Source organism: Crinia signifera, chromosome 4 (assembly GCF_055691185.1).
Source record: "Crinia signifera chromosome 4, ASM5569118v1, whole genome shotgun sequence".
NCBI lineage: Eukaryota > Metazoa > Chordata > Amphibia > Anura > Myobatrachidae > Crinia > Crinia signifera.
The window spans coordinates 338,751,506-338,764,351 of NC_139220.1; the positions used below are offsets into that span (position 1 = coordinate 338,751,506).

General features: G+C 54.7%; 1 protein-coding gene across 1 annotated transcript in view; it reads left to right on the top strand.

Annotated features, from left to right (window-relative positions):
- The window catches only part of LOC146076061 (phospholipid scramblase 3-like), a 125,452-nt gene that overhangs the window by 39,805 nt on the left and 72,801 nt on the right, over positions 1 to 12,846 (top strand). Inside the window, exon 3 of the mRNA XM_083185880.1 lies at positions 1,229 to 1,256. Coding sequence (XP_083042006.1) covers positions 1,229 to 1,256 — 28 coding nt within the window. The remainder of the gene's footprint in view (positions 1 to 1,228; positions 1,257 to 12,846) is intronic.

The following is a 12,846-nucleotide window of genomic DNA, read 5'->3' on the forward strand; positions in this document are numbered from 1 at the left end:
AGAATGTTGGTGGTAATAGTAGTAATAATGTTGGTGGTAAGGATAACGGTTAGTGTGAGAATGTTGGTGGTAATAGTAGTAATAATGTTTGTGGTATCAGTGGTGGTAAGGATAATGGTTAGTGTAATGGTTAGTGTGAGAATGTTGGTGGTAATAGTAGTAATAATGTTGGTGGTAAGGTTAATGGTTAGTGTGAGAATGTTGGTGGTAATAGCAGTAATAATGTTGGTGGTAAGGATAACGGTTAGTGTGAGAATGTTGGTGGAAATAGTAGTAATAATGTTGGTGGTAAGGATAATGGTTAGTGTGAGAATGTTGGTGGTAATAGTAGTAATAATGTTGGTGGTAAGGATAACGGTTAGTGTGAGAATGTTGGTGGTAATAGTAGTAATAATGTTTGTGGTATCAGTGGTGGTAAGGGTAATGGTTAGTGTGAGAATGTTGGTGGTAATAGTAGTAATAATGTTGGTGGTAAGGATAATGGTTAGTGTGAGAATGTTGGTGGTAATAGTAGTAATAATGTTGGTGGTAAGGATAATGGTTAGTGTGAGAATGTTGGTGGTAATAGCAGTAATAATGTTGGTGGTAAGGATAATGGTTAGTGTGAGAATGTTGGTGGTAATAGCAGTAATAATGTTGGTGGTAAGGATAACGGTTAGTGTGAGAATGTTGGTGGAAATAGTAGTAATAATGTTGGTGGTAAGGATAATGGTTAGTGTGATAATGTTGGTGGTAATAGTAGTAATAATGTTGGTGGTAAGGATAATGGTTAGTGTGAGAATGTTGGTGGTAATAGTAGTAATAATGTTGGTGGTAAGGATAACGGTTAGTGTGAGAATGTTGGTGGTAATAGTAGTAATAATGTTGGTGGTAAGGATAACGGTTAGTGTGAGAATGTTGGTGGTAATAGTAGTAATAATGTTGGTGGTAAGGATAATGATTAGTGTGAGAATGTTGGTGGTAATAGTAGTAATAATGTTGGTGGTAAGGATAATGATTAGTGTGAGAATGTTGGTGGTAATAGCAGTAATAATGTTGGTGGTATTAGTGGTGGTAAGGAAAATGGTTAGTGTAATGGTTAGTGTGAGAATGTTGGTGGTAATAGTAGTGATAATGATGGAGGTAATAGTGGTGTTGAGTATAGTGTGGGAATGATAGTGGTTAGGATGAGAATGATGGTAATATTGGTGATAACAATGGTTATATTGATGTTTTTGTCTCTTTACAGGTCGGCCAGTTCCATGTTAATCAGACACGTAAGTGCTTCCCGGAATATTATAAGTGACAGCCTATGTACAGTGCTCAGGAGAGATGTATATATATCACAGTATTGTACAGGAATAGCTATATATCAGACTGGCAGCGTAATGTAGGCGTATAAAGCGGCGGTGTAGGGTCAGAGGTCAGGGTCAATATTATATTATAATTATGGGGTCACACAGAACAGGGGCAGACATATCAGTGTTACATAATACCAGCGCCACAGGGCCGGTAGTGTACAATACAGGTGACCACAGAACAGGGGCAGACATATCCGTGTTACATAATACCAGCGCCACAGGGCCGGTAGTGTACAATACAGGTGACCACAGAACAGGGGCAGACATATCAGTGTTCAGTGTTACATAATACCAGCGTCACAGGGCCGGTAGTGCACAATACAGGTGACCACAGAACAGGGGCAGACATATCAGTGTTACATAATACCAGCGCCACAGGGCCGGTCGTGCACAATACAGGTGACCACAGAACAGGGGCAGACATATCCGTGTTACATAATACCAGCGCCACAGGGCCGGTAGTGTACAATACAAGTGACCACAGAACAGGGGCAGACATATCAGTGTTACATAATACCAGCGCCACAGGGCCGGTAGTGCACAATACAGGTGACCACAGAACAGGGGCAGACATATCAGTGTTACATAATACCAGCGCCACAGGGCCGATCGTGCACAATACAGGTGACCACAGAACAGGGGCAGACATATCCGTGTTACATAATACCAGCGCCACAGGGCCGGTAGTGTACAATACAAGTGACCACAGAACAGGGGCAGACATATCAGTGTTACATAATACCAGCGCCACAGGGCCGGTAGTGCACAATACAGGTGACCACAGAACAGGGGCAGACATATCAGTGTTACATAACACCAGCGCCACAGGGCCGGTAGTGCACAATACAGGTGACCACAGAACAGGGGCAGACATATCAGTGTTACATAATACCAGCGCCACAGGGCCGGTAGTGCACAATACAGGTGACCACAGAACAGGGGCAGACATATCAGTGTTACATAATACCAGCGCCACAGGGCCGGTAGTGCACAAGACAGGTGACCACAGAACAGGGTCAGACATATCAGTGTTACATAATACCAGCACCACAGGGCCGGTAGTGCACAATACAGGTGACCACAGAACAGGGGCAGACATATCAGTGTTACATAATACCAGCGCCACAGGGCCGGTAGTGCACAATACAGGTGACCACAGAACAGGGGCAGACATATCAGTGTTACATAATACCAGCATCACAGGGCCGGTAGTGCACAATAGAGGTGACCACAGAACAGGGGCAGACATATCAGTGTTACATAATACCAGCGCCACAGGGCCGGTAGTGCACAATACAGGTGACCACAGAACAGGGGCAGACATATCAGTGTTACATAATACCAGCGCCACAGGGCCGGTAGTGCACAATACAGGTGACCACAGAACAGGGGCAGACATATCAGTGTTACATAATACCAGCGCCACAGGGCCGGTAGTGCACAATACAGGTGACCACAGAACAGGGGCAGACATATCAGTGTTACATAATACCAGCGCCACAGGGCCGGTAGTGCACAATACAGGTAACCACAGAACAGGGGCAGACATATCAGTGTTACATAATACCAGCGCCACAGGGCCGGTAGTGCACAATACAGGTGACCACAGATCAGGGGCAGACATATCAGTGTTACATAATACCATCGTCACAGGGCCGGTAGTGCACAATACAGGTGACCACAGAACAGGGGCAGACATATCAGTGTTACATAATACCAGCGCCACAGGGCCGGTAGTGCACAATACAGGTGACCACAGAACAGGAGCAGACATATCAGTGTTACATAATACCAGCGCCACAGGGCCGGTAGTGCACAATACAGGTGACCATAGAACAGGGGCAGACATATCAGTGTTACATAATACCAGCGCCACAGGGCCGGTAGTGTACAATACAGGTGACCACAGAACAGGGGCAGACATATCAGTGTTACATAATACCAGCGCCACAGGGCCGGTAGTGCACAATACAGGTGACCACAGAACAGGGGCAGACATATCAGTGTTACATAATACCAGCGCCACAGGGCCGGTAGTGCACAATACAGGTGACCACAGAACAGGGGCAGACATATCAGTGTTACATAATACCAGCGCCACAGGGCCGGTAGTGCACAATACAGGTGACCACAGAACAGGGGCAGACATATCAGTGTTACATAATACCAGCGCCACAGGGCCGGTAGTGCACAATACAGGTGACCACAGATCAGGGGCAGACATATCAGTGTTACATAATACCATCGTCACAGGGCCGGTAGTGCACAATACAGGTGACCACAGAACAGGGGCAGACATATCAGTGTTACATAATACCAGCGCCACAGGGCCGGTAGTGCACAATACAGGTGACCACAGAACAGGAGCAGACATATCAGTGTTACATAATACCAGCGCCACAGGGCCGGTAGTGCACAATACAGGTGACCATAGAACAGGGGCAGACATATCAGTGTTACATAATACCAGCGCCACAGGGCCGGTAGTGCACAATACAGGTGACCACAGAACAGGGGCAGACATATCAGTGTTACATAATACCAGCGCCACAGGGCCGGTAGTGCACAATACAGGTAACCACAGAACAGGGGCAGACATATCAGTGTTACATAATACCAGCGCCACAGGGCCGGTAGTGCACAATACAGGTGACCACAGATCAGGGGCAGACATATCAGTGTTACATAATACCATCGTCACAGGGCCGGTAGTGCACAATACAGGTGACCACAGAACAGGGGCAGACATATCAGTGTTACATAATACCAGCGCCACAGGGCCGGTAGTGCACAATACAGGTGACCACAGAACAGGGGCAGACATATCAGTGTTACATAATACCAGCGCCACAGGGCCGGTAGTGCACAATACAGGTGACCACAGAACAGGGGCAGACATATCAGTGTTACATAATACCAGCTCCACAGGGCCGGTAGTGCACAATACAGGTAACCACAGAACAGGGGCAGACATATCAGTGTTACATAATACCAGCGCCACAGGGCCGGTAGTGCACAATACAGGTGACCACAGATCAGGGGCAGACATATCAGTGTTACATAATACCATCGTCACAGGGCCGGTAGTGCACAATACAGGTGACCACAGAACAGGGGCAGACATATCAGTGTTACATAATACCAGCGCCACAGGGCCGGTAGTGCACAATACAGGTGACCACAGAACAGGAGCAGACATATCAGTGTTACATAATACCAGCGCCACAGGGCCGGTAGTGCACAATACAGGTGACCATAGAACAGGGGCAGACATATCAGTGTTACATAATACCAGCGCCACAGGGCCGGTAGTGTACAATACAGGTGACCACAGAACAGGGGCAGACATATCAGTGTTACATAATACCAGCGCCACAGGGCCGGTAGTGCACAATACAGGTGACCACAGAACAGGGGCAGACATATCAGTGTTACATAATACCAGCGCCACAGGGCCGGTAGTGCACAATACAGGTGACCACAGAACAGGGGCAGACATATCAGTGTTACATAATACCAGCGCCACAGGGCCGGTAGTGCACAATACAGGTGACCACAGAACAGGGGCAGACATATCAGTGTTACATAATACCAGCGCCACAGGGCCGGTAGTGCACAATACAGGTGACCACAGATCAGGGGCAGACATATCAGTGTTACATAATACCATCGTCACAGGGCCGGTAGTGCACAATACAGGTGACCACAGAACAGGGGCAGACATATCAGTGTTACATAATACCAGCGCCACAGGGCCGGTAGTGCACAATACAGGTGACCACAGAACAGGAGCAGACATATCAGTGTTACATAATACCAGCGCCACAGGGCCGGTAGTGCACAATACAGGTGACCATAGAACAGGGGCAGACATATCAGTGTTACATAATACCAGCGCCACAGGGCCGGTAGTGCACAATACAGGTGACCACAGAACAGGGGCAGACATATCAGTGTTACATAATACCAGCGTCACAGGGCCGGTAGTGTACAATACAGGTGACCACAGAACAGGGGCAGACGTATCAGTGTTACATAATACCAGCACCACAGGGCCGGTAGTGTACAATACAGGTGACCACAGAACAGGGGCAGACATATCAGTGTTACATAATACCAGCGCCACAGGGCCGGTAGTGCACAATACAGGTGACCACAGAACAGGGGCAGACATATCAGTATTACATAATACCAGCGCCACAGGGCCGGTAGTGCACAATACAGGTAACCACAGAACAGGGGCAGACATATCAGTGTTACATAATACCAGCGCCACAGGGCCGGTAGTGCACAATACAGGTGACCACAGAACAGGGGCAGACATATCAGTGTTACATAATACCAGCGCCACAGGGCCGATAGTGCACAATACAGGTGACCACAGAACAGGGGCAGACATATCAGTGTTACATAATACCAGCGCCACAGGGCCGGTAGTGCACAATACAGGTGACCACAGAACAGGGGCAGACATATCAGTGTTACATAATACCAGCGCCACAGGGCCGGTAGTGCACAATACAGGTGACCACAGAACAGGGGCAGACATATCAGTGTAACATAATACCAGCGCCACAGGGCCGGCAGTGCACAATACAGGTGACCACAGAACAGGGGCAGACATATCAGTGTTACATAACACCAGCGCCACAGGGCCGGTAGTGCACAATACAGGTGACCAGAGAACAGGGGCAGACATATCAGTGTTACATAACACCAGCGTCACAGGACCGGTAGTGCACAATACAGGTGACCACAGAACAGGGGCAGACATATCAGTGTTACATAATACCAGCGCCACAGGGCCGGTAGTGCACAATACAGGCAGGGCCGGCGCCACCACTAGGCAAACCTAGGCATTTGCCTAGGGCGCCGGCCACTGGAGGGCGGAAAATGCCGCCCGGGTACCTGTACCTGTCTATTTAAACCTGGCGGCGGAGGCAGCGGGGGTCCCTGCAGCCTATTAAAAATCACGAGCGCTATCCGCCGGGCTATGCGGAAGCGCTTCTAATGTGAAAACTCTGGCAGCACGGCGCACGCTGATCTCAGCCAATCAGCGTGCTGCCAGAGTTTTCACACTAGAAGCGCTTCCGCATAGCCCGGCGGATAGCGCTCGTGATTTTTAATAGACTGCAGGGACCCCCGCTGCCTCCGCCGCCAGATTTGATTAGAGAGAGCGCCGAACGACAGGTACCCCTACCCCTACCCCCCCCCCCCACCCCTACCCCCCCCCCCCGGCACCGGGGCGCCCCCAGCCCGACTCGCCTGGGGCGCTCCGGTGCCTTGCACCGGCCCTGAATACAGGCGACCACAGAACAGGGGCAGTCATATCAGTGTTACATAATACCAGCGCCACAGGGCCGGTAGTGCACAATACAGGCGACCACAGAACAGGGGCAGTCATATCAGTGTTACATAATACCATCGCCACAGGGCCGGTAGTGCACAATACAGGTGACCACAGAACAGGGGCAGACATATCAGTGTTACATTATACCAGCGCCACAGGGCCGGTAGTGCACAATACAGGCGACCACAGAACAGGGGCAGACATATCAGTGTTACATAATACCAGCGTCACAGGGCCGGTAGTGCACAATACAAGTGACCACAGAACAGGGGCAGACATATCAGTGTTACATTATACCAGCGCCACAGGGCCGGTAGTGCACAATACAGGTGACCACAGAAGACGTCCCACCATACGTGACCAGACAGGAGGCGGATCAGGGTGCAGTGTGTCACAGTACAGACAAGAGGGGTCACAGTACAGACAGGAGGCAGGTCAGGGTGTCACAGTACAGACAGGAGGTGGGTCAGCGCACAGGGCGTCACAGTACAGACAGGAGGCGGGTCAGCGTACAGGGCGTCACAGTACAGACAGGAGGCGGGTCAGTGTACAGGGCGTCACAGTACAGACAGGAGGCGGGTCAGCGCACAGGGTGTCACAGTACAGACAGGAGGCGGGTCAGCGCACAGGGCGTCACAGTACAGACATGAGGCGGGTCAGCGCACAGGGCGTCACAGTACAGACAGGAGGGGGGTCAGAGCACAGGGCGTCACAGTACAGATAGGAGGCGGGTCAGCGCACAGGGTGTCACAGTACAGACAGGAGGGGGTTCAGAGCACAGGGCGTCACAGTACAGACAGGAGGCGGGTCAGAGCACAGGGCGTCACAGTACAGACAGGAGGGGGTTCAGAGCACAGGGCGTCACAGTACAGACAGGAGGCGGGTCAGCGCACAGAGCGTCACAGTACAGACAGGAGGCGGGTCAGCGCACAGGGCGTCACAGTACAGACAGGAGTCAGGTCAGTGCACAGGGCGTCACAGTACAGACAGGAGTCAGGTCAGCGCACAGGGCGTCACAGTACAGACTGGAGGCGGGTCAGCGCACAGGGCGTCACAGTACAGACAGGAAACAGGTCAGCGCACAGGGCGTCACAGTACAGACAGGAGGCGGGTCAGCGCACAGGGCGTCACAGTACAGACAGGAGTCAGGTCAGAGCACAGGGCGTCACAGTACAGACAGGAGTCAGGTCAGCGCACAGGGCGTCACAGTACAGACAGGAGTCAGGTCACAGTACAGACAGGAGGGGGGTCATAGCACAGGGCGTCACAGTACAGACAGGAGGGGGTTCAGAGCACAGGGCGTCACAGTACAGACAGGAGGCGGGTCAGCGCACAGGGCGTCACAGTACAGACAGGAGTCAGGTCAGCGCACAGGGCGTCACAGTACAGACAGGAGGCGGGTCAGTGCACAGGGCGTCACAGTACAGACAGGAGGTGGGTCAGTGCACAGGGCGTCACAGTACAGACAGGAGTCAGGTCAGCGCACAGTGCGTCACAGTACAGACAGGAGTCAGGTCAGCGCACAGGGCGTCACAGTACAGACAGGAGTCAGGTCACAGTACAGACAAGAGGGGGGTCATAGCACAGGGCGTCACAGTACAGACAGGAGGGGGTTCAGAGCACAGGGCGTCACAGTACAGACAGGAGGCGGGTCAGCGCACAGGGCGTCACAGTACAGACAGGAGTCAGGTCAGCGCACAGGGCGTCACAGTACAGACAGGAGGCGGGTCAGTGCACAGGGCGTCACAGTACAGACAGGAGGTGGGTCAGTGCACAGGGCGTCACAGTACAGACAGGAGTCAGGTCAGCGCACAGTGCGTCACAGTACAGACAGGAGGCAGGTCAGAGCACAGGGCGTCACAGTACAGACAGGAGTCAGGTCAGAGCACAGGGCGTCACAGTGCAGACAGGAGTCAGGTCAGAGCACAGGGCGTCACAGTGCAGACAGGAGTCAGGTCAGCGCACAGGGGGTCACAGTACAGACAGGAGTCAGGTCAGCGCACAGGGCGTCACAGTACAGACAGGAGGCGGGTCAGCGCACAGGGCGTCACAGTACAGACAGGAGTCAGCTCAGCGCACAGGGCGTCTTAGTACAGACAGGAGTCAGGTCAGCGCACAGGGCGTCACAGTACAGACAGGAGTCGGGTCAGCGCACAGGGCGTCACAGTACAGACAGGAGGCGGGTCAGCGCACAGGGCGTCACAGTACAGACAGGAGTCAGCTCAGTGCACAGGGCGTCACAGTACAGACAGGAGGGGGGTCAGAGCACAGGGCGTCACAGTACAGACAGGAGGCGGGTCAGAGCACAGGGCGTCACAGTACAGACAGGAGTCAGCTCAGTGCACAGGGCGTCACAGTACAGACAGGAGGGGGGTCAGAGCACAGGGCGTCACAGTACAGACAGGAGGCGGGTCAGCGCATAGGGCGTCACAGTACAGACAGGAGTCAGGTCAGAGCACAGGGCGTCACAGTACAGACAGGAGTCAGCTCAGCGCACAGGGTGTCACAGTACAGACAGGAGGCGGGTCAGTGCACAGGGTGTCACAGTACAGACAGGAGTCAGGTCAGCGCACAGGGTGTCACAGTACAGACAGGAGTCAGGTCAGCGCACAGGGGGTCACAGTACAGACAGGAGGCGGGTCAGCGCACAGGGCGTCACAGTACAGACAGAAGTCAGCTCAGCGCACAGGGCGTCACAGTACAGACAGGAGTCAGCTCAGTGCACAGGGGGTCACAGTACAGACAGGAGTCAGGTCAGCGCACAGGGCGTCAACGTACAGACAGGAGGCGGGTCAGTGCACAGGGCGTCACAGTACAGACAGGAGGCGGGTCAGAGCACAGGGCGTCACAGTACAGACAGGAGGCGGGTCAGCGCACAGGGCGTCACAGTACAGACAGGAGGCGGGTCAGCGCACAGAGTGTCACAGTACAGACAGGAGGCGGGTCAGCGTACAGGGCGTCACAGTACAGACAGGAGTCGGGTCAGCACACAGGGCGTCACAGTACAGACAGGAGGCGGGTCAGCGCACAGGGCGTCACAGTACAGACAGGAGGCGGGTCAGCGCACAGAGTGTCACAGTACAGACAGGAGGCGGGTCAGCGCACAGGGTGTCACAGTACAAACAGGAGGCGGGTCAGCGCACAGGGTGTCACAGTACAAACAGGAGGCGGGTCAGCGTACAGGGCGTCACAGTACAGACAGGAGGCGGGTCAGCGCACAGGGTGTCAGGTCAGCGCACAGGGCGTCACAGTACAGACAGGAGGCGGGTCAGCGCACAGGGCGTCACAGTACAGACAGGAGGCGGGTCAGCACACAGGGCGTCACAGTACAGACAGGAGGCGGGTCAGCGTACAGGGCGTCACAGTACAGACAGGAGGCGGGTCAGCGCACAGGGCGTCACAGTACAGACAGGAGTCAGCTCAGTGCACAGGGCTTCACAGTACAGACAGGAGGGGGGTCAGAGCACAGGGCGTCACAGTACAGACAGGAGTCAGGTCAGCGCACAGGGCGTCACAGTACAGACAGGAGGCGGCACAGGGGGTCACAGTACAGACAGGAGTCAGGTCAGCGCACAGGGCGTCACAGTACAGACAGGAGTCAGGTCAGCGCACAGGGCGTCACAGTACAGACAGGAGGTGGGTCAGTGCACAGGGCGTCACAGTACAGACAGGAGTCAGGTCAGCGCACAGTGCGTCACAGTACAGACAGGAGTCAGGTCAGCGCACAGGGCGTCACAGTACAGACAGGAGTCAGGTCACAGTACAGACAAGAGGGGGGTCATAGCACAGGGCGTCACAGTACAGACAGGAGGGGGTTCAGAGCACAGGGCGTCACAGTACAGACAGGAGGCGGGTCAGCGCACAGGGCGTCACAGTACAGACAGGAGTCAGGTCAGCGCACAGGGCGTCACAGTACAGACAGGAGGCGGGTCAGTGCACAGGGCGTCACAGTACAGACAGGAGGTGGGTCAGTGCACAGGGCGTCACAGTACAGACAGGAGTCAGGTCAGCGCACAGTGCGTCACAGTACAGACAGGAGGCAGGTCAGAGCACAGGGCGTCACAGTACAGACAGGAGTCAGGTCAGAGCACAGGGCGTCACAGTGCAGACAGGAGTCAGGTCAGAGCACAGGGCGTCACAGTGCAGACAGGAGTCAGGTCAGCGCACAGGGGGTCACAGTACAGACAGGAGTCAGGTCAGCGCACAGGGCGTCACAGTACAGACAGGAGGCGGGTCAGCGCACAGGGCGTCACAGTACAGACAGGAGTCAGCTCAGCGCACAGGGCGTCTTAGTACAGACAGGAGTCAGGTCAGCGCACAGGGCGTCACAGTACAGACAGGAGTCGGGTCAGCGCACAGGGCGTCACAGTACAGACAGGAGGCGGGTCAGCGCACAGGGCGTCACAGTACAGACAGGAGTCAGCTCAGTGCACAGGGCGTCACAGTACAGACAGGAGGGGGGTCAGAGCACAGGGCGTCACAGTACAGACAGGAGGCGGGTCAGAGCACAGGGCGTCACAGTACAGACAGGAGTCAGCTCAGTGCACAGGGCGTCACAGTACAGACAGGAGGGGGGTCAGAGCACAGGGCGTCACAGTACAGACAGGAGGCGGGTCAGCGCATAGGGCGTCACAGTACAGACAGGAGTCAGGTCAGAGCACAGGGCGTCACAGTACAGACAGGAGTCAGCTCAGCGCACAGGGTGTCACAGTACAGACAGGAGGCGGGTCAGTGCACAGGGTGTCACAGTACAGACAGGAGTCAGGTCAGCGCACAGGGTGTCACAGTACAGACAGGAGTCAGGTCAGCGCACAGGGGGTCACAGTACAGACAGGAGGCGGGTCAGCGCACAGGGCGTCACAGTACAGACAGAAGTCAGCTCAGCGCACAGGGCGTCACAGTACAGACAGGAGTCAGCTCAGTGCACAGGGGGTCACAGTACAGACAGGAGTCAGGTCAGCGCACAGGGCGTCAACGTACAGACAGGAGGCGGGTCAGTGCACAGGGCGTCACAGTACAGACAGGAGGCGGGTCAGAGCACAGGGCGTCACAGTACAGACAGGAGGCGGGTCAGCGCACAGGGCGTCACAGTACAGACAGGAGGCGGGTCAGCGCACAGAGTGTCACAGTACAGACAGGAGGCGGGTCAGCGTACAGGGCGTCACAGTACAGACAGGAGTCGGGTCAGCACACAGGGCGTCACAGTACAGACAGGAGGCGGGTCAGCGCACAGGGCGTCACAGTACAGACAGGAGGCGGGTCAGCGCACAGAGTGTCACAGTACAGACAGGAGGCGGGTCAGCGCACAGGGTGTCACAGTACAAACAGGAGGCGGGTCAGCGCACAGGGTGTCACAGTACAAACAGGAGGCGGGTCAGCGTACAGGGCGTCACAGTACAGACAGGAGGCGGGTCAGCGCACAGGGTGTCAGGTCAGCGCACAGGGCGTCACAGTACAGACAGGAGGCGGGTCAGCGCACAGGGCGTCACAGTACAGACAGGAGTCAGGTCAGCGCACAGGGCGTCACAGTACAGACAGGAGTCAGCTCAGTGCACAGGGCGTCACAGTACAGACAGGAGATGGGTCAGCGCACAGGGCTTCACAGTACAGACAGGAGGCGGGTCAGCGCACAGGGCGTCACAGTACAGACAGGAGGCGGGTCAGCGCACAGGGCGTCACAGTACAGACAGGAGGCGGCACAGGGGGTCACAGTACAGACAGGAGTCAGGTCAGCGCACAGGGCGTCACAGTACAGACAGGAGTCAGGTCAGCGCACAGGGCGTCACAGTACAGACAGGAGTCAGCTCAGTGCACAGGGCGTCACAGTACAGACAGGAGATGGGTCAGCGCACAGGGCTTCACAGTACAGACAGGAGGCGGGTCAGCGCACAGGGCGTCACAGTACAGACAGGAGGCGGGTCAGCGCACAGGGCGTCACAGTACAGACAGGAGATGGGTCAGCGCACAGGGCGTCACAGTGCAGACAGAGTCAGGTCAGCGCACAGGGCGTCACAGTACAGGCAGGAGGCGGCTCAGCGCACAGGGCGTCACAGTACAGACAGGAGGCGGGTCAGCGCACAGGGCTTCACAGTACAAACAGGTGGTGGGTCAACGCAAAGGGGGTCACAGTACAGACAGGAGGAAGGTCAGCGCACA